The sequence below is a fragment of the Capra hircus genome, chromosome 28, assembly GCF_001704415.2.
Source record: "Capra hircus breed San Clemente chromosome 28, ASM170441v1, whole genome shotgun sequence".
Taxonomy (NCBI): domain Eukaryota; kingdom Metazoa; phylum Chordata; class Mammalia; order Artiodactyla; family Bovidae; genus Capra; species Capra hircus.
The window spans coordinates 16,346,267-16,373,623 of record NC_030835.1 but is presented as its reverse complement, the minus strand read 5'-3'; the positions used below and the strand labels follow the sequence as shown (position 1 = coordinate 16,373,623).

The following is a 27,357-nucleotide window of genomic DNA, read 5'->3' as shown; positions in this document are numbered from 1 at the left end:
TAGAATCAACTTTTTAAAAAAACTAAATTAAATATCATATTTATTTGACAACAAACTCCATAAAAATGAACTTATATTATGGCTGCAAAACAGTGTTATCAATCAAAACAAATATCATATATAGATCAAAGTGGAATTCCAAGAACTTTATAACAATAGAAAATGGTGGTAGCATAAAGAGAAAACACAGGCCAGAAAAGGATCCTGAACAGATGAGTTTGAGAACATTCCCATTTGAAAAAAAACATCGACAGAGGAATGGATAAAGAAGATGTGGTCCATATATACAGTGGTAGAGAAGGAAATGGTAACACACTCCAGTATTCTCGCCTGGAGAATCCCGTGGACAGAGGAATCTGGTGGGCTGCTGTCCATGGGGTCACACAGAGTTGGACATGACTGAAGCAACTTAGCACGCATACATGCATTGGAGAAGGAAATGGCAACCCACTCCAGTGTTCTTGCCTGGAGAATCCTAGGGACAGAGGAATCTGGTGGGCTGCCGTCTGTGGGGTCACACACAGTCAGACACAACTGCAGCAACTTAGCAGCAGCAGCATATACACTGGAAAATTACTCAGCCATTAAAAACAATGAAATAATGCCATTTGCAGCAACATGGATGGACCTAGAGATTCATACTGAGTGAAGTAAGACAGACAGAGAAGGAGAAACATCGTATGACATTCCTTATATGTGGAATCTAAAAAGAAATGATACAAATGAACTTAATTACAAAACAGAAAGAGACTCACAGAGAGCAAACTTATGGTTTCCGGGTCCGGGGCAGGTAAGGATGGGAGGAAGGGATAGTTAAGGAGTTTGGTGTGGACATGTACACACTGCTATATTTAAAATGGATAACCAACACCCTGATGTGATTCCGTCCTGCGCGGCTGCTGGTTCGAATAGTAGTCGTTTAATTCCGTCCGGCTTCTCTCCCACATAAGTGCGTGCCGCCAACCCATGGAGGATTCAATGGACATGGACATGAGCCCCTTGAGGCCCCAGAACTATCTTTTCGGTTGTGAACTAAAGGCTGACAGAGATTATCACTTCAAGGTGGATAATGATGAAAATGAGCACCAGTTATCTTTAAGAACGGTCAGTTTAGGGGCTGGAGCAAAGGATGAGTTACACATTGTTGAAGCAGAGGCGATGAATTATGAAGGCAGTCCAATTAAAGTAACCCTGGCGACTTTGAAGATGTCTGTACAGCCAACGGTTTCTCTTGGGGGCTTTGAAATTACACCACCTGTGGTCTTACTGTTGAAGTGTGGTTCAGGGCCTGTGCATATCAGTGGACAGCACTTAGTAGCTGTGGAGGAAGATGCAGAGTCAGAAGAAGAGGAGGAGGAGGAGGTGAAACTCCTAAGTATATCTGGAAAGCGTTCTGCCCCTGGAAGTGGTAGCAAGGTTCCCCAGAAAAAAGTAAAGCTTGCTGCTGATGAAGATGAAGATGATGATGACGATGACGATGATGATGATGAAGATGATGATGATGACGATTTTGATGAGGAAGTTGAAGAAAAAGCTCCAGTAAAGAAATCTGTACGAGATACTCCAGCCAAAAATGCACAAAAATCAAACCAAAATGGAAAAGACTCAAAACCGTCAACACCAAGATCAAAAGGTCAAGAATCCTTCAAGAAACAGGAAAAAACACCTAAAACACCAAAAGGACCTAGCTCTGTAGAAGACATTAAAGCAAAAATGCAAGCAAGTATAGAAAAAGGTGGTTCCCTTCCCAAAGTGGAAGCCAAGTTTATCAATTATGTGAAGAATTGTTTCCGGATGACTGACCAGGAGGCTATTCAAGATCTCTGGCAGTGGAGGAAGTCTCTTTAAGAAAATAGTTTAAACAGTTTGTTAAAAATTTTCCGTCTTATTTCATTTCTGTAACAGTTGATATCTGGCTGTCCTTTTTATAATGCAGAGTGAGAACTTTCCCTACCGTGTCTGATAAATGTTGTCCACGTTCCATTGCCAAGAATGTGTTGTCCAAAATGCCTGTTTAGTTTTTAAAGATGGAACTCCACCCTTTGCTTGGTTTTAAGTATGTATGGAATGTTATGATAGGAATAGTAGTAGTGGTGGTCAGACAGATGGGAATGGTGGGGAGACAAATATACATGTGAAATAAACTCAGTATTTTAATAAAGTAAAAAAAATAAAATAAAATAAAATGGATAACCAACAAAGACCTACTGTATAGCACAAAATAAATACAATTTTTTTTTAATGAAAAAAACTTTGTAATCTTCTGCTGCAAGTTAGTTTAAGGGGCTTATCTACCCTTAGTTTAAATACATACGGCAACAAAAATTAACTATAATATCTAATAAGTTGCCAAAGTGTACGACTGTATGCAGAATTATAACCGTTAAAAAAATCATTGAAAGAATAGATAACTAGAAAATAAACCTTTCAACAAGGGTGCCAAGGTTACACAGCGGGGAAAGGACAATCGCCCCAACAAATGGTGCTGGGAAAACAATGCAAAAGAATGAAGTGAAACTCTGATCTTACACCATATACAGAGCTTAACTCAGAATGATTTCAAAGACCTAAATGTAAGACCTAAAACTATTAAAACTCCTAGAATAAAACACAGGGCGAAAGCTTCAGGATATTGGATTTGGCAATGATTTATTGGATAGAACATCAAAACCTAAAAACAAAAGCAAAAATAGACAAATGGGACTACATCAAACTCAAAAATTTCTGTGCACCCGAAGAAAAAAATCATTAAAGTGAAAAGGCAACCTATGGAGTGGGGGAGAATATTTCCAAGTCACATGTCTGATAAAGGGTTAATATCTAGAACACATGAGGAACTTCTACAATCCAACAACAACAAAAAGAACCCAATTTAAAAACAGAAAAGGACAAGAGAATAGACAGTTCTCAAAGAAGATAAACCAGTGGCCAACAAGTAAATGATGCTCAACATCACTAATCATAAGAGGAATGCAAATCAAAACCACAATGAAATAACCACCTCATACCCATTCCAGCTGAGCTATTTCAAGTCCGAAATGATGATGCTGTGAGGGCCTCCCTGGTGGTCCAGCGGTTAGGAATCCACCTTGCAGTGCAGTGGACACTGGTTCAGTCCCATATGTGGGAAGATCCCACATGCCACAGAGCAACTAGGTCTGTGTGCCACAACTGCTGAGCCCATGCGAGGCAACTACTGAAGACCATGCACCTTAGACTCTGTGCTCCACAACAAGAGAAGCCACCATTATGAGAAGCCTGCAAATGGCAACGAGAGTAGCCGCAACTAGAGCAAGCCCACACACAGCAGTGAAGACCCAGCACAGCCAAAATAAATAAATGTTATTTTTTTAAATAAGATGATGCTGTGTAAATGCTGCACTCAATATGCCAGCAAATTTGGTGAAAACTTGGCCACAGGACTGGAAAAGGTCAGTTTTCATTCCAATCCCAAAGAAAGGCAAAGCCAGAGAATGTTCAAACTACAGCACAACTGCACTCACCTCACACGCTAGCAGAGTAATGCTCAAGATTCTTCAAGCCAGGCTTCAACAGTACATGAACTGAGAACTTCCAGATGTTCAAGAAGGATTTAGAAAAGGCAGAGGAACCAGAGATGAAATTACCAACATTCATTGGATCATACAAAAAGCAAGAGAATGCCAGAAAAACATCTACTTCTGCTTCATTGACTACACTAAAGCCTTTGATTGTGTAGATCACAACAAACTGTGAGAAATTCTTAAAGAGATGGGAATACCAGACCACCTTACCTGCCTCCTGAGAAATCTGTATGTAGGTCAAGAAGCAATAGTTAGGACAGAACATGGAACAACAGACTGGCTTCAAATTGGGAAAGGAGTACATCAGGGCTGTATATTTTCACCTTGCTTATTTAGCTTCTATGCAGAGTACATCATGCGAAATGCTGGGCTGGATGAAGCATGAACTGGAATCAAGACTGGTGGGAGAAATATCAATAACCTCAGATATGCAGATGACACCACCCTCATGGCAAAACATGAAGGAGAACTAAAGAGCCTCTTGATGAAAGTGAAAGAAGAGAGTGAAAAAGCTGCCTTAAAACTCAACATTCAGAAAACTAAGATTATGGCATCCAGTCCCATCACTTCATGGCAACTGGATGGGGAAACAATGGAAACAAGGAGAGACTTTATTTTCTTGGGCTCCAAAATCACTGCAGATAGTGACTGCAGCCATGAAATTAAAAGAAGCTTGCTCCTTGGAAGAAAAGCTATGACAAACCTTGACAGCATACCAAAAAGCAGAGACATTACTTTAATGACAAAGGTCCATATAGTCAAAGCTATGGTTTTTCCAGTAGTCATGTATGGATGTCAATGTTGGACCATAAAGAAACCTGAGCACCGAAGAATTCATGCTTTTGAACTGTGGTGTTGGAGAAGACTCTTGAGAGCCTCTTGGACAGCAAAGAGATCAAACTAGTCATTCCTAAAGAAAATCAGTCCTTAACATTCATTGGAAGGACTGATGCTGAACCTGAAGCCCCGATACTTCGGCGACTTGATGCAAAGAGCTGACTCGTTGGAAAAGACCCTGATGCTGGGAAAGTTTGAAGGCAGGAAGACAAGGGGATGACAGAGGATGAGATGGTTGGATGGCATCACCAACTTGTTAGACATAAATTTGAGGAAGCTTTGGGAGTTCGTGATGAACAGGGAAGCCTGGTGTGCTGCAGTTCATGAGATCGCAGAGTCAGACATGACTGAGTGACTGAGCTGAACTGAACCCATTGTTTAACTGTATGGGGGTCCTGGGAAATGCAGTCTAGTTTTGTGGCCTGAGAAAAAGTTTAGTCAACATGTAACAGTCTCTTTGGGTGTCCCTGGTGGCTCAGCAATAAAGAGTCTGCCTGCAATGCAGGAGATGCTGGTTTGGTCCCTGGGTCAGGAAGATCTTCTGGAGAAGGAAATGGAAACCCACTCCAGTATTCTTGCCTGGAAAATCTCATGGACAGAGGAGTCAGGTGGGCTACAGTCCACAGGGTCACAAGAGTCAAACACAACTTTGTGACTAAACTACCACAACCCATCATCAGGATGGCCACTATCTAGAGAACAGAAAGCAACAACTTTTGGCAAAAATGTAGACAAAAAATTGGAACCTTTTGTGAACTGTTGAGAGAAATGGAGTGTAAAACGGTATAGCCACTAAGGAAAACAGTATGGGCTGTGTTAGGTGATCAGTCGTGTCTGACTCTTAGCGAACCCACAGACTTGTAGGCCGCCAGGCTTCTCTGCCCGTGGAATTCTCCAGGCAAGAATACTGGAGTGGATTGCCATTCCCTCCTCCCAAGGAACTTCCCAACCCAGTGACTGAACCCTGGTTTCCTGCCTCGCAGGCATTCTTTACCATTTAAGCTACAGGGAAGTCTCCTGTTGTCTCTTGGAAAACAGTATGGAGGCTTCTTAAAACACTAAAAATAGAATTACTATATGAACCAGCAATCCCACTCAGGTGTATATCCAAAAAAAATTCAAAGGAGGATCTCAAAGAGATACTTGCATACCAGTATTCATTGAAGCATTAATCACAATAGGCAAGAGGTGGAAACAACCCAGATGGTCATCACAGATGAATGGATAAAGAAAATTTATATACACACAATGGAATATTATAGAAGGAAATCCTGTTACATGCCAGAATATGGATTGATGAGCCTTGAAGGTATTATTTAATAAGTTAAATAAGCTAGTCACAAAAGGACAAATACAATATGATTCCACCCATATTTAGTATCTAAAGTAGTCTAATCATAGAAACAGAAAATAGAAGCATAGTTGCCCAAAGGAGGAGAGGAAAGGGAAGGGGCAATTAGTGTTTAGTGGATACCAGAGTCTCAGTTTTGCAATATAAGTTCAAGAGATCTGTTGCACAATAATGTGCATGCATGTTCAACAACAGTGAAGTTACTGAAATAAACCTATAATCTCCTGAGGTACTTCAAAGAGTTGAACATGAATGTAAATATTCTTAGATTAAAAAAAAAAAGAAAGCTTATTTTATAGCCATAGCCATTGCATCTGAAAAGATAGCAAGTAGTATTCAACTGCTTCAGTATTAGGTGCATAATACACCGAAGCAGAGTGGGTGTGTGGCTCGTATTTATTCCTGTTCTGAGAAATAATAGGTATTAAAGTTTAGACTAGCCCAGGAAGGTGTCATCAGGGGAAGGGACTTTGAGCTGAAACCTGTATGAATGAGTTCCTGTGAGAACTGTTTATGTTGTACATAATTACTATCTTTCCCCTCTCCCAGATTTGGCATTAGGGGAAAGAAGTTACATTTTTCATCTTCATTTGGTCCTAAAGCATCCTCCATTGCCAAATCCCCTTGCTTGTGTTCTATGGAAAGAGAAGACGACTGTATCATATTTTCTGAGGGAATAATAGAAGAATACCTAGCATTTGACCACACAGATACGTGAGTATTATATCTTGTAAACTTTTTTACTCCCGTTTTGTGTATTAGTATCTATTTTTCTAAAGTATGCCACCAATATTATCTATAATTAAATTTGTTATTTATGTTCTATTACTTCTCAGTTGTCCAGCATTCGTATACTTAATTGATATAAATTGTTTTTTCCTGCACATGTCATTTGCCTCTTACTGGGATTAAACAGTTTTCAATGAATTAATTTTTTCTCCATATAATTTGATTTTTCTTCTTTGTCAATTATCACCAGTAATTCATGGAAACTTTATTCATCTTATTCTAAATCCAGGCTCTCTTACTGTTCCATGCTGTGTCCCTGAAATATTAACCTCTTAAACTATTCCTCCAAGCCTTTAGAAGTTCAGAATGATAGTCACAGTAGCACATCTGGAAGTGAGAATTTCAGGCTATGAGGCTGTGGTTAGGTCTAGTTAGTGTCACATGATTCTGGACTTTTCTTCCCTTATTTCCTATTGAGCCATGCTTACTTTTATGTTCAATGTATACAGTCCTAGGCTAAGGTAGACATAACTCAGATTTCTGTACATGGCAATGAGTTAGCTAATTGTTCCAAGAGAATCATATGTATGCTCTTTTGATTTTCCAGAGATTTCCCCCTTCCCTTTCACTTCATCTGGCCTGAGGCAAATTATCTGTATTTTCTCCTCCTTTTTCCTCAAAGGTCTTTTCCCTTCATTTTAGCTTTAAATAAAGCTGATTTAACTACTCCAAAACGTGATGTTCATGACTCAAACCCAATGAATTTTCAAGTAATACAGGGAAGATTTTTAGGAAGGCAGTCTTCTCTTTAGAGATACCACTGAGATACTGAGATGTCATGAATGAAATCATGTAAGTTTGGAAGAAAATAAGATATGAAAGGTTTTTTTTAATAGTTTGGTAATAGGGAAGGCCTTCCTAACTACAGCTTAAAATCTACAAGTCCTTTAAAAATAACTACTTAAAATTTCTGGATAAAAAATTCATAAAGTCAGAAGACAAACTGGCAAAAATATTTGCAGTTAATGCATGCATAGAGGCTTAATTTCCTTAACATGTATATCAATAAGGAAAAAATTAAGGACAAAACGAAGAACATGGCAGAGTTCACATTATAAGAAAATGGATCTTAAATATATGAAATGAAACTCAGTCTCATTTAGAGATGCAAACCAAAACCATCATGAGTATTTTACCTGACAGACTATCAAAAGACAAAAGGGAAAGAAATTTGATTATTCCTTGAATGAGAAAGTAGGCATATTCTTTCACTACTGGAGAACTGTACCACCTCTTTAAATTGAAATGCACATACCCTTTGACTCAGTAATCTGTTGATAGGAATCTACCCTACAAATAAGATACCTATGTAGCCAAAGAACTACATACATACAGTCCCCAACTTAAGATGAGTTGACTTATGAATTCTGGATTTACAATGGTATAGAACTGATACACATTGAATAGCAACTGTCTGCTGGAATTTCTGTCTTTTCTTGGACTAGCGATATGCACTATGACACTCTCTCAGGATGTTACGCAGTGGCAGCAAGCTGCAGCTCCCAGTCAGCCACACTATCATGAGGGTAAACAACCAATACACTTACAGCCACTTTATACCCATAAACCATTGCTTTTCACTTTCAGTAGAGTATGAAATAAATTACATGAGATATTTAACACTTTATTATAAAATAGGCTTTGTGTTAGATAATTTTGCCCAGCTGTATGCTAATTTGCCTTCTGAGCACATTTAAGGAGGCTAGGTTAAGCTATAATGTTCAACAGGTTAGGTGTATTAAATGCATTTTTTACTTACATTTTTGTTAGTTTATTGGGCTGTAACCTAATACATAAGGAATATCTCTAGAAATGTATTGTGGTATTGATTATAAAAGCAAAAAGTTAGTTGATCAACAGCTGCCTGGCTACATATATTATGGTATATCCAATGGAATACTCTGCAGTTATTTTTTTAAAGAGGCAGATTTATATATATTGATAGGGATCATGGGCCAGGATACATTGATAATTGGATGAGCAAGGTGCAGTACAGTGTATAATGGAACTTTCTCTGGACTTATGTATGTTTGCTTCTGGGAATGAGGATTGGGGTAGAGATATAGGAAACTTATTTTTCACTACATGTATACATTTCCTTCTAAGCAATTTGAATTTTCATCATATGGCTATGTTATCTTCTCTTAAAAGAAATATAAATTGAAATACAGTTAATACTAATCAGCTTCCCTGGTGGCTTAGATGGTAAAGAATCTGCCTACAATGCAGGAAACCTGGGTTTCATCCCTGGGTCAAGATCCCCTGGAGAAGGAAATGACAACCCACTCCAGTATTCTTGCCTGGAGACAGAGAAGCCTGGCAAGCAATAGTCCATGGGGTCGCAGTCGGACACGACTTGAGCAACTGACACACACACAGCCTCCTCCACCACTTAATGCCAAGCTAGCTCTTCCTTTGGAAAGGAGAAGCAGAGAGTCTGGCTGTCCTGCTTAAATCTTAGAATCCTTCTTTCCAGCCTAGTTTACTATTTCATTCTTGAGTACTTTGTTACCCTAGGAGTAACTTTCACTGTTAAGGTGGGAAGATACTTCTCTCCACCCAAGTCGGTTCCACAATTTGCTTTGTCTTAGTTTATACTGTCACAGATAAGCACATCTATCAGCCAGATTTTCTTCCCCTAGAAATCTATTTGTGCTATTGATACTCACTGCCAGGGAAGAGATAGCCTTGCCTAATTGGGAGTTTCTGAATTATAGGTACAGATTCCAGAAGAGCCCGAGTAGCTTCCTGTGCTGTTGGGTTTCCCTCTTTTTCCTTTACAATCAATTACCAAATGTTTATTTAGATTAGTAAAAGTATACAATATAATAATCTATGTGGACTATTTCCCTAATGAATCACTGCCTCAAATAACTATGCAGCATAATCACAGTTATACCATTCAGTGTGTCACATTAATATAATCTAAATGTTATCCAATTACAACAAAAGGATTATTTCTGTGTTCAAGTCATAGCTTGCTTGTTGCTCAACTGACAGTGCCATCTGTTTAAAGCTAAAAAAAAAGTACAATGATTCTCACCCTTCTTTTTCTTGTTCTATTTTTTGCCAGAATAAGGGGGTGGAATCGGGGTAAAAAAGGAAAATGCAGTCTCCTTTGTTGAAAACTTCCTGAGCTCACAAGAGAACTTAATATCTGTGCTATATATGTCAAGGGTGGGGGGGGGGGACAGATTTATGGGGGAGAAGCACAGATCACATTCCTAAGCAGCACAAAAGACAGTGGTGAACACTCAGTGAAGAACCATGAAACCTTTCCCTCTTGTTTCTGTTACAGGGAAGAGGAGTTTCATGGAAAGAAATCAGAAGCAGCTACAGAGAAACAGAAATTAGGGTATCCACCCATTGCTCCATTTTACTGCATGAAAGAGGATGTCCTTGCTTATGTGTTTGATGACGTGTGGAGCAAGGTCCTAAGCTGTATGGAACAGCTGACTCGTACTCACTGGGAGGGATTTGCTTCTGGTAAGGCTCTTTGTGAAAACAATGTAAAAAAATAATTAAGACTTCCAAATCCTAACCAGTCTATTAGATTATATGCTTAATAGTACAGAAGTGTCATATTTATATTTCTTATAGAAACTAACAGATAGTTGGACAATATTTGGGAATGACTGGATGAGTAATGAGGCCTAGTCTATGATGACTAGAGATTGAGCTTTCTTTTTGAATGTAATTATTTGTGAGAAAAAAAACATGTGCAAGTCACAAATACATTTTAAAGACCACTTTATTGAAGAACTGATTTACAATAAACCAGTAAAACTTAAAGTATATAATAAGTTGATTTATGTATATACAGCCATGAAACTATGATAGTCAATACAGTGAACATATCCATTACCCGCAAAAGTTCATGACCTTGTAATCCCTCCCTCCTACCCTTGCCCAACTCACTATCCTGAAGTGACAACGGATCTGCTTAAATGGAATCATGTTGTATTGACTTTTTTTTATCATGTTCTTTCTCCCAGTATAAATCATGCTGAGAGTCATCCATGTGTCAATAATTTATTCCTTTTATTGCTGAGTAGTATTCCACTGTTCCACAACTTGTTTATCCATTTATCTGTTGATGGATGTTTGGACTATTTTCATTTTTGGTCTATTAGTGCTTTTATGAACACTAGGGTACAAGACATACATTTTGACATGTATTTCCTTTTTCTCTTGGGTAGATTTCTAGGAGTGGAACTGTCAGAGTATATGGTCAAATGTATATTTAATGTCCTAACAATTGTCTGCATTGGTTTTCTATGTTACATAAAACATTAACACAAACTTAGCAGCTTCAAACAATACACATTTATTATATCACAGGTCTGTGAGTCAGAAGTCCAATAACAGCCAGCTAGTCCTTTACTTAAGATCTCACAAGGCTGCAATCAGGGTGTTGGTCAGAGCTGGTTCTCATGTTGAGGCTCATGTTTTTGGAAGCATCCAATTTCTTGTAGCTGTAGTAGTCATGGTAGCTTACTTCTCCAAAGCTTTCTCAGTAAGAAAGACTGAGAGCTAATCTACTAGCAAGACAGAAGATTATGTAACATAATCAAGGGGGTGACATCCCATCACCTTTACCATCATCTGTTGGTTTGAAGCAAGTCACAGGTCCTGCCCACACTCCCAGGGAGGGGACTACACAAAGGTTTGAACACCCAGAGATGAGAATCACAGGCTGGGGAGGCACACTGGAATTTGTCCACTACAGTCCTCCCACTGGCCCCCAGTGAGTCATGTGCTCCCACATGCAAAGTACATTCAACTCTCTTTAAAGGTTTCCAAGAGAATCATTCTTGGAATGATGGAGCCTCAGCTCCAAAGATTTTTGAATCAGGTAAGAATGAAGTTCCTGGATGTAATACAGGGCAGGTGAAGTTATTGGGGGCACAATTCATTTCTATTTTATAGCCCTGTGAAACTAAATACAGAGGTACATAAACATCTAACTATTTAATCCAGCCACTCTGTTCCTAGAGACAGATTATTGATATTTGACCCCAACAAACCCAACATATAGTTGTGTGCCAGGAAAAGGATAACCATTCTAGACACTCCAGTTAAAAGCTGGGGTGGGGGAGGGATCCCTAGCAATTCTGAAATCCACCTGTGAAAATATTCAGGATTCCTTCATCAAGTTTCAAGGCCTGGAAATAATCCTCTTAGCTCTCTGCTCTCCCCTCTGAGCTCTTGATTTCACCCTCTGAGTCATCCTGTTAACATGAAAGGTATCATGTTTGTAGCTAAGTAATTTTATTAGGTTGCGTCCTGCCAGTAGAATTTTGGGGGCCTGATAGCCTTCCTTTATTTGGAATCTTTTGAATCTAGAGAGATTGAGAATTCTCAAAATCATTAAGTCCTGTTTTCTCTATGTTTAATAGTTTTTCCCTCAATTTCTCTCATCTCGTGTCTTATCATAAGCAGCAAGGAAAAAAATCAGGCTTCACCTTTAACACTTTGCTGGGAAATCTCCATAGCTATATAACCAGAATCATCACTTTGAAAGTTCAGCTGTTCACATGACCATAAGAGGCCATTTCACTAAACTTTCTGTCACAAAACAGCAAGCATCTCCTTTCTTCCAGTTTCTAATATGTTCTCCCTTTTTCCAGTTTCTAATGTGTTCCTCATTTCCTTCTGAGCTTTCCCCTACAGCACCCTCCAAATCCAAATTTCTCCTAAGTCTATTCAAGGTAGTTTGTGACTTCTCTATCATGCTTCTCAAAATTCTTCCAGCTTCTATCAATGAACAATCAAAAATGAAATTAAGGAAACAGTTTATTTACACTAGTATGAAAAAGAATAAAATACTTAGGAATAAACGGAACCAAGGAAGTATAGGACTTCTACACAGAATACTACAAAACACTGAAAGAAAATAGGTAAGGCCTAAAGAAAGCCTTCCTCAGTGATCAGTGCAAAGAAATAAAGGAAAACGAGAGAATAGGAAAGACTAGAGATCTCTTCAAGAAGATTAGAGATAACAAGGGAACATTTCATGAAAAGATGGGCACAATAAAGGACAGAAATGGTATGGACCTAACAGAAGCAGAAGATACTAAGAAGAGGTGGCAAAAATACACAGAAGAGCCATACAAAAAAGATCTTCATGACTCAGATAACCATGATGGTATGGTCACTCACCTAGAGCCAGACATCCTGGAATGTGAAGTCAAGTGGGCCTTAGGAAGCATCACTACAAACAAAGCTAGTGGAGGTGATGGAATTCCAGCTGAGCTATTTCCAGTCCTAAAAGATGATTCTGTGAAAGTGCTGCACTCAATATACCAACAAATCTGGAAAACTCAGCAGTGGCCACAGGACTGGAGAAGGTCAGTTTTCATTCCAATCCCAAAGAAAGGCAATGCCAAAGAATGCTCAAACTACCACACAATTGCACTCATCTCATATGCTAGCAAAGTAATGTTCAAAATTCTCTAAGCCAGGTTTCAACAGTTTGTGAACTGTGAACTTCCAGATGTTCAAGCTGGATTTAGAAAAGGCAGAGGAACCAGAGATGAAATAGCCAAAAGCAGTTGCAAGAGAGTTCCGGAAGAACATCTATTTCTGCTTTATTGTCTATGCCAAAGCCTTTGACTATGTGGATCACAACATACTGTGGAAATATGGGAATACCAGACGACCTGACCTGCCTCCTGAGAAATCTTATGCAGGTCAAGAAGCAACAGTTAGAACCGGACATGTAACAATGGACTGGTTCCAAATTGGGAAAGTACATCAAGGCTGTCACCCTTGGGTGACAATATGTCACCCTGCTTATTTAACTTATATGCAGAGTACATCATGTGAGATGCCGGGCTGGATGAAGCACAAGCTGGAATCAAGATTGCCAGGAGAAATATCAATAAAGATAAAGGAGATCAGTCCTGGGTGTTCACTGGTAGGACTGAAGCTGAAACTCCAATACTTTGGCCACCTGATGGGAAGAGTTGACTCATTTGAAAAGACCCTGATGCTGGGAAAGATTGAGGGCAGGAGAAGGGGACAACAGAGGATGAGATGGTTGGATGGCGTCACCGACTTGATAGACATGGGTTTGGGTGAACTCCAGGAGTTGGTGATGGACAGGGAGGCCTGGCATGCTGTGGTTCATGGGGTCGCAAAGAGTCGGACATGACTGAGCAACTGCACTGAACTGAACTGATACAGATGACACCACCCTTACAGCAGAAAGAGAAGAAGAACTCAAGAGCCTCTTGATGAAAGTGAAAAAAAGAGTGAAAAAGCTGGCTTAAAACTCAACATTCAGAAAACTAATAAGATCAAGGTATCTGGTCCCATCACTTCATGGCAAATAGATAGGGAAACAATGGAAACAGTGAGAGACTATTTTCTTGGGCTTCAAAATCACTGCAGATGGTGACTACAGCCATGAAATTAAAAGACACTTGATCCTTGGAAGAAAAGCTATGACCAACCTCAACAGCATACTAAAAAGCAGAGACATTACTTTGTCAACAAAGGTCCATCTAGTCAAAGCTGTGGTTTTTCCAGTAGTCATGTATGGATTTGAGAGTTGGACTATAAAGAAAGCTGAGTGCCGAAGAATTGATGCCTCTGAGCTGTGGTGTTGGAGAAGACTCTTGAGAGTCCTTTGGACTGCATGGAGGTCCAACCAGTCAGTCCTAAAGGAAATCAGTCCTGAATATTCATTGGAAGGACTGATGCTGAAGCTGAAACTCCAATATTTTGGCCACCTGATGCAAAGAACTGATTCATTGGAAAAGACCCTGATGCTGGGAAAGATTGAAGGCGGAAAGAGAAGGGGACAACAGAGGATGAGATGGTTGAATGGCATCACTAACTCGATGGACATGAGTTTGAGTAAGCTCCAGGAGTTGTTGATGGACAGGGAAGCCTGGCATGCTCCAATCCGTGGGGTTGCAGAGTTGGACACGACTGAGAGACTGAACTGAACTGAAAGAAACGGAAGGGGCTTCCCAGGCAGTGCAGTGGTAAAGAATCTGTCTGCCAATGCAGGAGACGCAAGAGATGCAGGTTCGATTCCTGGGTCTGGAAGATCCCCTGGAGTAGGAAATGGCAACCCACTCCAGTATTCCTGGGTAGAAAATTCCATGGACAGAGGAGCTTGGCAGCCTACAGTCCACAGGGTTGCAAAGAGTTGACTTAACTGAATGACTGGGCACAGACACACAAAGAAATGGAAAGACAGGCTCTGCTTTTGTTATTGGAAGACTTAGTATTGTTAAGATGGCAATTTCCCTAAATATATCTACAGTCTGAGTACAACTTTCTCAAAATTCCAGCTGCCTTTTTTAAAAGGCAGAGATAATTCATATAGAAATGCAAGGTATCCTGAATATCCAGAACGATATTGAAAAAGAACAAATTTGGAGGACTCACACTTCTTGATTTTGAAAGATAATACAAAGCTACAGTGATCAAAACAGTGCAGTACTGGCATAAGAACATATATTGATACATGGAATAGAATAAAAAGTCCATAAATAACCCACACATCTATGGTCAGTTGATTTTCAACAAGGGAGCCAAGCCTATGAGGGAAGAAGAGTCTCTTTAAGAAATGATGCTGGCAGGAAACACAGCCAATATTTTATCATAACTATAAATGGAGTATAACCTTTTAAAATTGTAAACCACTATGTTGTACACCTGAAACTTACTGAATATTGTAAATCAACTCTGTCAATCAAAAAAAAAAATTCAGATGGGGAAAAAAAAGGAAATGGTGCTGGGAGAACTGAAAAGAATGAAGTTGGATCGTTACTTCACATTTTATAAAAAATATCAACTCAGAATGGACCAAAGGAACACACTTAAGAGCTACATAAAACTTAGGAGAAAACACTGGAGTAAATCTCAGTGAGCTTGGATTTGGCAGCTGATTCTTAGATGTCATCTGACACCAAGACCACATACAACCAAAGAAAAAACAGATAAATTGGACTTAATCAAAATAAAATACTTTAGGGTGTATCAAGGGACATTATCAAGAAAGTGAAAAGATAGCCTACAAAATGGGAGGAAATATATGTAAAACATACACCTAACAAGAATCTATTATCCACAATATATAAAGAACTACAACCCCAAAACAAAAGAAAAAACAATCCAATTAATCAGCAAATAACTCAAAGAGCAGTTTCTCCAAAGATATACAAATAGCCAATAAGTACATGAAAAGATGTTCAAAATCATTATTCATTAGGGGAAGCAAATAACCAAAACCACAATGAGACACCACTTCATACCTACTAGTGCGACGATATTAAAGATTAAAAAAGGACAGTAACAAGTATTGATGAGGATGTGAAATTGGAATGTTTGTAAATTAATGGTGGGAATGCAAAGTGGTACAGTCACTGTGGAACCAGTTTGGCAGTTCCTCAAAAAGTTAAATTACCATATGACCCAGCAATTCTACTCAAAGGTATATAGCCTAAAGAAGTGAAATAGAGCCACACAAAAGCCTTTCATGAATGCTGATAGCAGCATTATTCATAAGAGTAAAAAAAGTGGAAGCAACCTAAACATCCATCAACTGATGGATAAACAAATGGTTTATCCATGTTATGGACTGAATTGTGTTCCCCTTAAAATCCAAAAGCCCCAATGTGGTTATGTTTGGCGATATGGCCTTTAGAGAGATAATTAAGGTTAAATGAGGTCAGAATGGTGAGACTCTATTCCTATAGGGGTGGTATCCTTAAGAAAAGGAAGAGACATTAATGAGTTCTTTCTATGCATGCAAAGAGCAAAGGTCATGCAAACAAACACAAAGTGAAAAGGCAACTGTGCCTAGGAGCCAGGAAGAGAGGTCACACTATAAACCAACCCCAACAGCACCATGATCATGGACTCTGAGGCTCCAGAACTGTGAGAAAATTAATTTCTGTCGTTTAAGCCACCCAGTCTCTGGCATTTAATGGCAGCCCAAGTAACTAATACTTCATGTACAACATTTCAAATATGCTAAACACCACTTATTTTTCTGTGTATCCATAAATTTAGGTTATTGTGAAACTTAAAGTTTGGAAAAAAGAAGAAAGTAATTTTAAAATGGAGCTGGAGGATCTCTGACTGGTTTGGTGGGTTGACTGAAATGTCCTAAAATAGGGGTCAGCAAAGTTTGTGTATAAAGAACCAGGCAGTAAATATTTTAGCCTTTGCCAGCCATCCAATCTGTTGCAACTGCTTAACTCTGCCCTTGAAAGCAGCCATAAACAAGTGGATATAGATGTGACACTATTATACACTCAGTATATATCTTCCCCAAAGACATACATAAGTACCGCTGCCACAAAAACTGGCAGTGGTAATGGGTATGCAGTTTCACTAGTCACGTGGCTATTTAAATTTTTAATTAATTACAATTAGGTAATTTTAAATTTCCATTCTCAATCACACTAGCTAAATTTTTCTTTAATTGAAGTATAGTTGATTTACAATGGTTGTGTTAATTACTGTTGTACAGCAGTGATTCAGTCATCCATATTTACATATCTTAATATTCTTTTCCATTATGGTTTACTACAGGATACTGAATATACTTCTGTGCTATACAGTAGGACCTTGTTTTTTTTAATCCATTCGATATATAAAAGCCTACATGTGCTAACCCCAATCTACCACTCCATCCTTCCTTCAGCCTCCTCCCCCTTAGAAACCAGTCTGTTCTCTATGTCCATAATTTTTTGTTTCACAGATAGGCTTGTGTCATATTTTAGATTCTACAAATGATATCATGTGGTATTTGCCTTTCTTTGACTTACTTCACTTAGTATAATAATCTCTCATTGCATCCATGTTGTTGCAAATGGCATTATTCCATTCTTTTATGGCTGAGTACTATTCCATGTATATATATACACACACACACACACACACACACATCTTTATCCATTCATCTGTCAGTGGATATTTAGGTTGTTCCCATGTATTGGCTCTTGTTATGCTCTGGACACTGGGGTACATGCATCTTTTTGAATTATGGTTTTGTCCAGGTATATGCCCAGGAATGGGATTGCTGGATCATTTGGTAACTCTATTTTTAGTTTTCTAAGGAACCTCCATACTGTTTTCTACAGTGGCTACACGAGCTTATATTCCCACCAGCAGTGTAGGAGGGTTCCCTTTTTTCTGAACTTTCTTTAGCATGTGTTATTTGTATACTTTTTAATGATGGCTATTCTGACTCATGTGAGCTGGTACCTCATTGTTTTGATTTGCATTTCTCTAATAATTCGAAGTGTTGAGCATCTGTTCTTGTGCCCATTGGCCATCTGTACCCCTTCTTTGAAGAAATATCTACTTAGGTCTTCTGCCAATTTTTGGATAGGGTTGTTTTTTGTTGAGCTATATGAGCTGTTTGTGTATTTAGGAAATTAAGTCGTGTCATTTGCGAACACTTACTCTCATTCTGCAGGTTGTCTTTTCGTTTTATGGTTTCTTTTACTCGGCAATAGCTTGTAAGTTTTACTAGGCCCCACAGTAGCCAAATTTTAAATCCTCTATAGCCACATGTGGCTTGAGGCCACTCTATCCTGGAGAGTGCATATATAGAACATTTCCTTCAATCTCCAAATGTCCCATTAGATAGCTTTGCTCTAGTAATCTTTGCTTTTCATTCTGCCAGGAACCAACAGGCATCACCAGCCTGAGAAACCACTTGAAAATAAGTTCATGGTTTAAAGTGTTTTTTTGGAACCATGCAGGTGGTATGAAACTGGGCTATAAAGATTAGTGAAGCCTAGCTTGAGATTATGAATTCTCAGGGGAGATTTTTTTTCACAGTACTGTTGCTGTGGGTCTGAAGATATCCATGGATAATAGATTCTATTCCTTTGCTCAGATGATGAGAGTAATGTTGCAATCACCAGACCAGCTTCACAAAGCCCCTGTGTGCTGAGTGAACTACAACCTTTGGTCTTACCTCGAGTGCCACAGTCTAAGGTGCTGTCTATCACCTCAAATCCGGTAAGTCCCACAGGGGAATGTACAGGAGAGCCTAGACCTATTCTTATAGAGAAGTCTGCTCAGTTATTTGGCTTAATTGTATCACTATGACTTTTTTTTTCCAGTAAAGTTATGTTATCATAGTAATCCAGTGATTCTTTGCAAAAGTTTCATTTTGAAAAAACAGCAAGTTAGAGTTGATAAGTTGGAGAAGGCAATGGCACCCCACTCCAGTACTCTTGCCTGGAAAATCCCATGGATGGAGGAGCCTGATGGGCTGCAGTCCATGGGGTTGCACAGAGTCAGACATGACTGAGCGACTTCGCTTTCACTTTTCACTTTCATGCAATGGAGAAGGAAATGGCAACCCACTCCAGTGTTCTTGCCTGGAGAATCCCAGGGACGGGGGAGCCTGGTGGGCTGCCATCTCTGGGGTCACACAGAGTCGGACACAACTGAAACGATTTAGCAGAGTTGATAAGTAATTTTCAGCTCTTTTGAAAAGGTATCTATAAGCTCTGCAATCAAGATTCAACTATATGGTCAGCTCCAGGCAGCTTTGGGAAGAATGAAATATATAATAAAATGAGGGGCCAATGTCAGATTTTCTGTGGCCTTAACATTCTATCTTTTGAATTTCTTTTTGACTTCTTCCCTCTTTTTTTCTGTTATTGTGACCTACCTGGTTTTTATTTTTTATATTTGAATCTGTTGACTTTTTTGCTTTTGGAGGCTTAGCAGCAATCATTACCCAGGTGTAAAAGGCAAATCAAAAGGAGAAAATGGTTTCAGTCTTCAGCATATAAGATGGCCATTTCTTGCAGGCTGATGAGCCTGATCTACTGTTTGCTTTGTTGGTATACTGGCCAGATATTGTGCAGCTGTATTTTTAAAAGGGTTATTTAAAAGTAAATTCAGCTTGTACATAACTATACTATACATACCTGTAACATATAATACTGTACATCAATTATACTTCAATTAGAAAATAAACTCAGCAAGGCCCATATCTTATCACACTAGAGGATGACCCAGGTAATCTAATATTCCTGTGACAGTAATAAAATAATTCTATATGTCAAACTGGTCTGCTTATGGTTTAAGTAGCCTAAGCCCTGAAAAGTTAACATACACATTTCTAGTTGTTAATGACCAAAGGAAGGAGAAGCAATAATCCAAATATTCTAGAGAGAAAGTAGGAGAAGAATGCCTACTTGGGAGAGGAGGAGCTAACCAGAAAGGGCCCTGAACTGATTACCTAAGAGAGAAAATAAACAGGACACTAAGGTGGCAGTGGCAGTCCATGTAAGACTAAATCCTGCTAACATTAGAACAAATAAGATTAACTCCTTCTAATAGTCTTCAGATTTGAGCTTATTATTGAGAGCTGACTGCTCCAGCTGTAGCAGAGAAAGCATTAGCAGAGCACAGGATTATGTGATGGTAAAAGATTATATACTAGAGTTTACCCTTATTCTTCCCATTTTTGTTCCATGTTGTTTTTTCTAATGTAAATAATAATAAAGGTCCTCTCTCCCCAATTAGACTGGCTATTAATTGCTTTCACGTAAGTTGATCAGGCTTCCCCATTCAGAAATGAAGAGGATGACTCTGATCTTGTCATCTTAACAGTGGACTTGGGGCCCCAGATGGGATACTGGCCAAGATACTACAAAAGTTAAGACATAGGAGAAAAAAATATATAAATGATCTAATTTGGAAATATTAACTTTTGGCAAAGTTGGGAAACTAAGCTGGTATCGTCACCAACCAATGAGAAACATCTTCTTTTGATATGTAGATGAGTCTCTGTCAAGCAGCAAGTGGTCATCAGCCAAATGTGAATGGTCTCTTGATTCATGGGATGCCTCTACAGCCAAGAAATCTCTCTCTAATGGACAAGCTCCTGTAAGAAGTATAAAATTTTAAGACTATAGAGTTTAAGTAGATCACTAAAAAATAAAAGGAAAGCAAAGTCAAGTCAATCAACATGCATGTATTGAGTGCCTACCAAGCAACCAGAGACATGTGGGGAGTAGAAATATATAAGGAAAATGGTCTCCACCTTCAGGGAGCTGATAAAATAACTGGTGAGAAGACACACAACTAAAAAGAGACCTAACCATTTAGGGCATTCCTGTGACTGAGTACCAAGTGTGAGTACTTCAAGTGAGTGAACACTATGGCAGTCCCAAAGAAGGGAAGCATTTTGGTGGGAAATGCAGGTTTTAAATGTGTCCTTGAAAGATGGAAGTATGGATAAGCAGAGAAGAGTAGCAAAGCTATTCTAGATATGAGAAATGATGTGGGGAAAGGTTTGGAGACAGGAAAATACAAATATTTAGAAGAGAAAGCAGATCATTTTTTGCTATAGTAGAACAGGAGACAATAGGTTAGAACTTCAATGTTCTGATCAAAGACCACTGGTGTGATTAGTGGGAAAGCAGAGACTGAAATTAAAGAACTTTGGAACCAGACAGTGGAGGGTTTTGAATGTCTTGTTTCTGAGATCCATTCATGTTGCATGTGATTCTCTTTTACTGCCAACTAGTATTCTATTTTAATAACATACCACAATTTATTTATCCATTCTTCTGTTAATGAACACTTGGGCTATTTTTCAGGTTGGGGCTGTTATATATAAAAGGCACTATACATATTCTTATACTGGTCTGGACTTACGTTCTCATTTATCAATATACAGAAGTAAAAGGATAAGTATATGTTTAATTTTATAATAAACTCATAAAATTTTTTCAAAAGAATTGTACCATTTTACATTCCCATCCAGCAGTGTATGTGTTCAGCTTTGGAGAACATCAGTTTAAATCAGGAATTTGAAAGACTTCACACAGTAGAACATAGATTGGATTAAAGAAGGAGGAACTGAAGGTAAAGGAGAAGTCTAATGCAGGAATTCAGGCAGTTATGGGTCTGTTCTCAAGATGTAGCCAAGACTAAAAAAGTAATAAAACTGTTTAGGAGTTATCATAAAAGAAATCAGATTCTATAAAAACAGAGGAATAAAGGTGAACTCAGATTTCAAGCTCAAGGGAAGACAGTTTGGGGGTGGGGGAGATGAGTGTAGGGTCTGTTGAGTTTATAATGATGGGCCATATAGAAGAGGTCAGATTTGGAGACTGATCTAGAAGTATAGAGGTGATAAATCCACTTATGAGTGAGTAGTCCAGAGGAAAAATAAAGATGAATGAAGAGCAGCTAAGGCCTAAACTCCTATAATTAGAAAGCAGGTAGGCTGTGTAAACAAAGGGCTTAAGTGAGTGGTTAGGGAGGCAAGACCAGAAAGATCTCTTACAAGTAATGCTCAAGGTTTAGCCCTATTCTGTGATGGGCATTTTTCCTTCAAAGTTCTCCAAACTCTGAGGCATATTTTGTGCTAGAGGATACCAAAGTGGCCTGAAAGCTTGAAGAATATGGCCTGTGGCAGAGTGTTATTCTTCCACTTTCCCTCCATATCACAGCATAAATACTGTCTCTTAGGTGCCTTACAATAAAATCAAACGGTCTCTCATCTGCTTAAAACATAAAAATGAAGCACCTGAATCTGTGGGGCAGAGTTTAAGCTACTGAACTGTTGAATATGGTATTTTATTTACCAGAGTACTTACAGAAGAGTATTGTGTTTCACAGCTGTTTACGCAAATGGGGATCTACTGACCTGGGCTGCACAAAGCTCTGAACCCTTTGGCTGTTCCCAGCTTTCTAAGGAACCCCTACCCCTGTGGGCTTTAGCTAGCTCAGCATTTTAATCTCTGCAATGCGAGCCACACTAGTGCCACAGCACTACTAAGCAGCAGTACTGGCCTTTCAACTAAGTCTTTCTGATGACATGCCTTCAGCAAAAAGAATGCCTCCAACATGGTAGGAAGCACATTCCCTGAGGTAAACTTCTGGGAAGCACTTTGGAGTAGCTACACTACAGGTTAGCCTTTACCAGTAACTGAAGAAGTGACTGATGGCAGGTGAATAAAGTACTTGCTTTCCCAAGTCTCCACTCTAGTAAATCATGTGTAAGACTGAAATGATGTCCTTTTTTCAGATACACATTCTCATTCCTGAGATAAATTATATGACATCTAAAACTAGGTTATTGATTGATTGTTTTCTGTTTTTGCCTTTCTCTCCCTTGAATGTACTTGAAAGTTTAAGGCTTTTTACCCTTTGAGTTCTGTCTCCCTGTACAGAGCAGTCTTGATCTCACTGTGGGTTTCTGATATTTGGCCACTAGAGATCTTGATGACAAGCTACTTATGAGACCTGGGTCCAGTACCATCTTTTCAACTCGAAATTGGCCAAATCGAGCCCTGAAGCTTAGTACATCATTTCTGTCATATACAGTGCAGTCCGCCAGGAGACGCAACCCCCCACCACGTACCCTTCATCCCATCAGCACAAGCCATTCACGCGCTGGAACACCAAGACTTATGGATGAAATATGCAGAGGATCCCGAGTGTAGGTTTCAGAAGCAGAATTTCTGGAATCTGTGGTAAAACTAATGAAAAATTTTACATATAGAATGAATTTAAAGATAAGATTGAAATATATGCCTAGGCAGTAATCACTACATATTCTTATGATGAGTTGTACACTGGTTTAAATCTAATACAGAAAAATGGGAGTTATATTTGAATAATATATAGATATACTTATTTTCTGATTATACTTATCTTCCTTCTGATTTAGCTAAACATTTTCACAAATGAAATGTTGGCTAGACTATTTCAACAGAACTCATCAAAGGAATAGAAGACATTCTATATATATTTTTATTAAAACATTTTCCTTAGTGGGAACATGCTCAGTAAAATTCTTCCCCCAAGTGATGACTAGTTCTCCTTTAATATTTTTCCATACCAATAGGATTTACTTATTTCACTGACAATGAAAACTTCATAAATCTCAGATAAGTAGCTGCCTGTACCCCAGGAAAAAATGTCCCTTGGCACATCCTAGGAAGTAACAGTAAACATGTCCTCTTCCCTTTTCCCATCTCACTGTGCAAAAGACTCCAAGTCAAGTTTTTAAAATAAAATCCTTCCATTAGTTGTTAATTTTAAAAACATCTTATGAGGGTTGATTTCTAAGACTATGATCAAGGGTAGGAATTAATAACACCATAACCGAATTCAGCGTTTTGAATTCAGCCTCTGAATGAAGCATATGTCACTATACTTCTCTCCCAACATTTCTTAATTTTGACTTTATTGGTATATTTTCTATACCAGTAAAGCTATACATTCACTTGGGTATGAGTGGTTTTGATGTAAAATTAATCTCTCATCCCTCGACAGTGCTTTTTTCGAAGTGGAAAAAATAAGTTACTTTGTTTTTTTCTGGGATATGAAAAGTATCATTCAGCTTTAATTACTGTCTTGGGCATGAGTAATACTGTAACTGCTCCAAATCCTTTGGAAGGTAATAAAAGTTTAGGATCCTTACCTGGAAATTATAATTTTTAGTGAAAAGGACAACCAGAAGGCCCAGAACTGTGAGTTTCATCAGATGCGAAATTACCAATCTATGAATTTGTCAGGAAAAAACAACCCAGGATAGGGAAAATTGTTCTATTCCAGTTCTTTATGGGAGAAAGGGTCAAATTCTGCTGTGCACATAGGATGAAGCTTCAACAAAAAATAAGAAAATACTATGAAGCCCAAAATTTTCATTCTCCAAAATCCTTTGAGATCGCTTCACTTTAAAAAGTGTAGGCAGCTTAAAGCTTTCTGTGCATGACATTAAACTCATCTGTTCAATGTATTTGATGCTAACCAATTTGTTTATATTGTTACAATTTTATGCTTTCATATCTTGGTTTTTGCTGGTGGGATCCGCAGCCCTGTGGCGGCTGACTCGCTCTCCTCTCCCTCACCACTGCCGCTGAGTCGAAATAATCTGCTGCCACCTATTGGCACCTCTAAAGCAGAACACTTGAGCATGGTGGGGCCACAAAGGCAAACGGTATGTCTCCTTCCTATTGCCTTTCCAATGTTTATAAAACCTCATAGTCAGTAATTCTGCAGGATCTGTGCTCTGGTTTTGACTTGTATATTTTGTCAAATGTACAAACTGAATTCTGATTTGACAATGTAATTGGAGCTGCTTAGCCTGCAATTACCATACCTGTTAGGGCTGATACTGGACATGCACAGCTCCACTATAAATTAACTGTTTCTGTAATTCTTATCCCTTCTGCAGAAAACCCATAGCGATTCCAGTCGAGCTCGAAGTGCAGTGGTGGATGAGCCTAACCATCAGCAGCCCCAGGAGAGGCTCCTGTTACCTGACTTTTTCTCCAGGCCCAATACAACTCAGTCATTTTTGGTAGAGTGACATACTTCCTCTATTGTCTGATAGCTGAGCAAACAGGAAAAAACTAGTTTGGCAGGCTTAAGGCTTTATATGGTGACTTAATCAACTCTAAGAGTAAAAGCTGAGGTTCTAATAAAAACAGTGTTTTACGTTTTAAGTATATTTGTTGAAACTCTAATTGCTCTCTGCCACTCATTATTTTAACTTGTAAAAATAAGGTAAAATGCCTTATATATAAACAGCAAATTCTAAGCAATTTAAAATTTAGATATTTCTGAGAATAATCAAAAAAAGTTAAACTCCAGTGCATATCAGATTAGCGTTAACTCCATTCTTTTAACATTGCTCTGAGGGAATTAAACAAAAAGTGGTAACATTATTTTGTGGACTGGTGGATGGGCAAGTTAAGACTTGCAGTTTTTGTTAACTGGTGTTTGAAATGCTAACACTGTCACCACTAAATGTACATTTACTAGACTTTTTACTTTTAAACATCAGAAACAACCTGACTGGGAGACTAGAGGTCAGGCACTGACGTTGCCCCAAACTCAGCCCCATGGCATTTGCTTTGTACAAGAGGGCTTGGAAAGCCCAGAGAGTGACTGAGGGCACACTTGTGGCCCAAGAACCAGGCACCCACATCCTAAACCAGTTTTCAAGACAGTGGTGTTTGCAACCCACTTATCTCAACTCATAATTCTTAAACTGTATCAGCCTAAAGCACCATATGATCTTTCCCCCATTAGAAGAGTGGTGAGAATAAATGAACGGGACATTGTATTAGCTTCCTAGGGCTGCCATAACAAATTACCACAAACTGGGTGGCTTAAAACAGTATAAATTTATTCTCTCAGTTCCAGAGTCTGTTAAGTATCAGCAGAGCTACGTTCCCACTGCAGGCTCTAGGGAAGAATCTTTTCTTGCCTCTATCCTAGTTCATAAGCTGTTCAGCTTAACTGCCTGTTTTTGTAAACAAAGTTTTCTTAGAGCAGAGCCACCACATTCAATTTTGTACTTTCTGTGGCTTCTTTCTTACTCTTAACAGCAGAATGGGATAGTTCCAGTGACAGTATGTTCCACAAAACCTGAAATGTTTACTATCTGGTCCTCTATTTAAAAAAAAAAAATGTTTGCTGACCACTGATAGAAAACATGGGGCTTTATCAGGAGAGGAAAAAAAACAAACCCTCAAATTTCTTATTCCAGTGCTGACAAGAAACTGAGGGGATGTTTGTTGTCCCAGAAGTACTAGCAAAATGGCATTGATAGCTCTTTTTTTAGTATCTGCATGTGGATATTTTAGTTGTATCTTAAAACCTTTAAATCCCTTAAACTTTGAAATGTTTGAGTCACATTTTAAGCATGGAGGTTGTCAGTGTTGCTGAAAACGTTCTGTTCTGTTGTTTTAAACAGTCAGCAGGCACTGGAAATCAGATTCAAATTCCCTTGAGAGCCAGTTATGAGTACTTAAGAAATATTAAACCATATGGATTATTTATAAATGCTGAGATTTTCTTAAAGGCATATTAATAAAGTTGCAGAACTTGCAATTTTTACAAGTTAACAATCACTCTGTGGGCTGCTGGCTTGGGATTTTTAACTTGGAATGTTAAGAGTATATTCAGCCAACTGTCCCTCAGACTGACAGATGATGCCAGTTACACTACTGTCTGACTTCAGGGCTTTCCCTTGTAAAACAACTAACACATCCTCTGGAAGAAGTCACACTGTAAGCAGTGACTCATCTTCTCTCTTTTTCAGCCAGATACGCAGTATCGTCGTGCGTGTGCTGCTGAGTATCCTCACCAGGCCCGACCTGGTAGGGGATCTGCAGGGACAGGTGGAGATATTACTACAGGTGGATTATTTTACTAAAGTCTTGTTAAGATCTTGCTTTTTTTCCATGCTTATTATTTTTCCTTCCTCCAGATTTTATATTTTGCTTTCCTACATCTTTGTAAATCATCTCAAATTCATTTTGGAATATAGGATATAGTAATAAAAAGAAAAATAAGAGAACTCTAACTGCTCAAAGCCAAAAAGTTCCAGATCTGTTTTCTCATATATAAATTAACCTCTTGCCATTCAGGCAGAGTAAACAATACTTTTTTTTTTTTTTAATCTAAACCAATTAAGCCAAATAAATCATTTTCATAGCATTCAAACACTGCATGGATTTTATTATGTAGGCAAAAACCTGTACTGCTATGGATTAAACTGCTCTAATCAGTTAAACTGGTAGGCCAAGGTAAGAAAAGAAATTCACAATGTCAAGACATGAGGAGTCTGATTCTATCCCACTAAGTTTTTTGTCTAAGTTATATTCTATAGTTTCTGTTTTTGTAGGAGTGATAGAAGAAAATTTAAGGATGTCTTAATTCTTCCTATAATGGTCTTCTCACCACCAGGGTCATTTTTTCCTTATGTTATAGGTGAAATTTAGAATTATCAGGCAGTTGAAATGTTTCCTGTTAATAATCAGATTAATCAGCAAGTATGTTAAAAAGTAA

At 38.6% G+C, this 27,357-nt stretch overlaps 1 protein-coding gene and 1 pseudogene across 4 annotated transcripts in view; both read left to right on the top strand.

Moving 5' to 3' along the window:
- FAM149B1 (family with sequence similarity 149 member B1) overlaps positions 1-27,357 on the top strand; it is a 54,162-nt gene that overhangs the window by 25,078 nt on the left and 1,727 nt on the right. Inside the window, exons 6-13 of one of the 3 annotated variants that reach the window (XM_018042173.1) lie at positions 6,301-6,465; positions 9,839-10,026; positions 18,413-18,537; positions 20,318-20,424; positions 22,766-22,990; positions 24,373-24,496; positions 24,734-24,859; positions 26,609-26,705. In XM_018042173.1, the coding sequence (XP_017897662.1) occupies positions 6,301-6,465; positions 9,839-10,026; positions 18,413-18,537; positions 20,318-20,424; positions 22,766-22,990; positions 24,373-24,496; positions 24,734-24,859; positions 26,609-26,705 (1,157 nt within the window). The remainder of the gene's footprint in view (positions 1-6,300; positions 6,466-9,838; positions 10,027-18,412; positions 18,538-20,317; positions 20,425-22,765; positions 22,991-24,372; positions 24,497-24,733; positions 24,860-26,608; positions 26,706-27,357) is intronic. The other 2 variants (XM_018042174.1, XM_018042175.1) reach the window with 2 other exon arrangements.
- Positions 859-2,171, top strand: LOC108634138 (annotated as a pseudogene). Its single transcript, XR_001917388.1, has one exon. The product of XR_001917388.1 is annotated as a nucleophosmin pseudogene (transcript).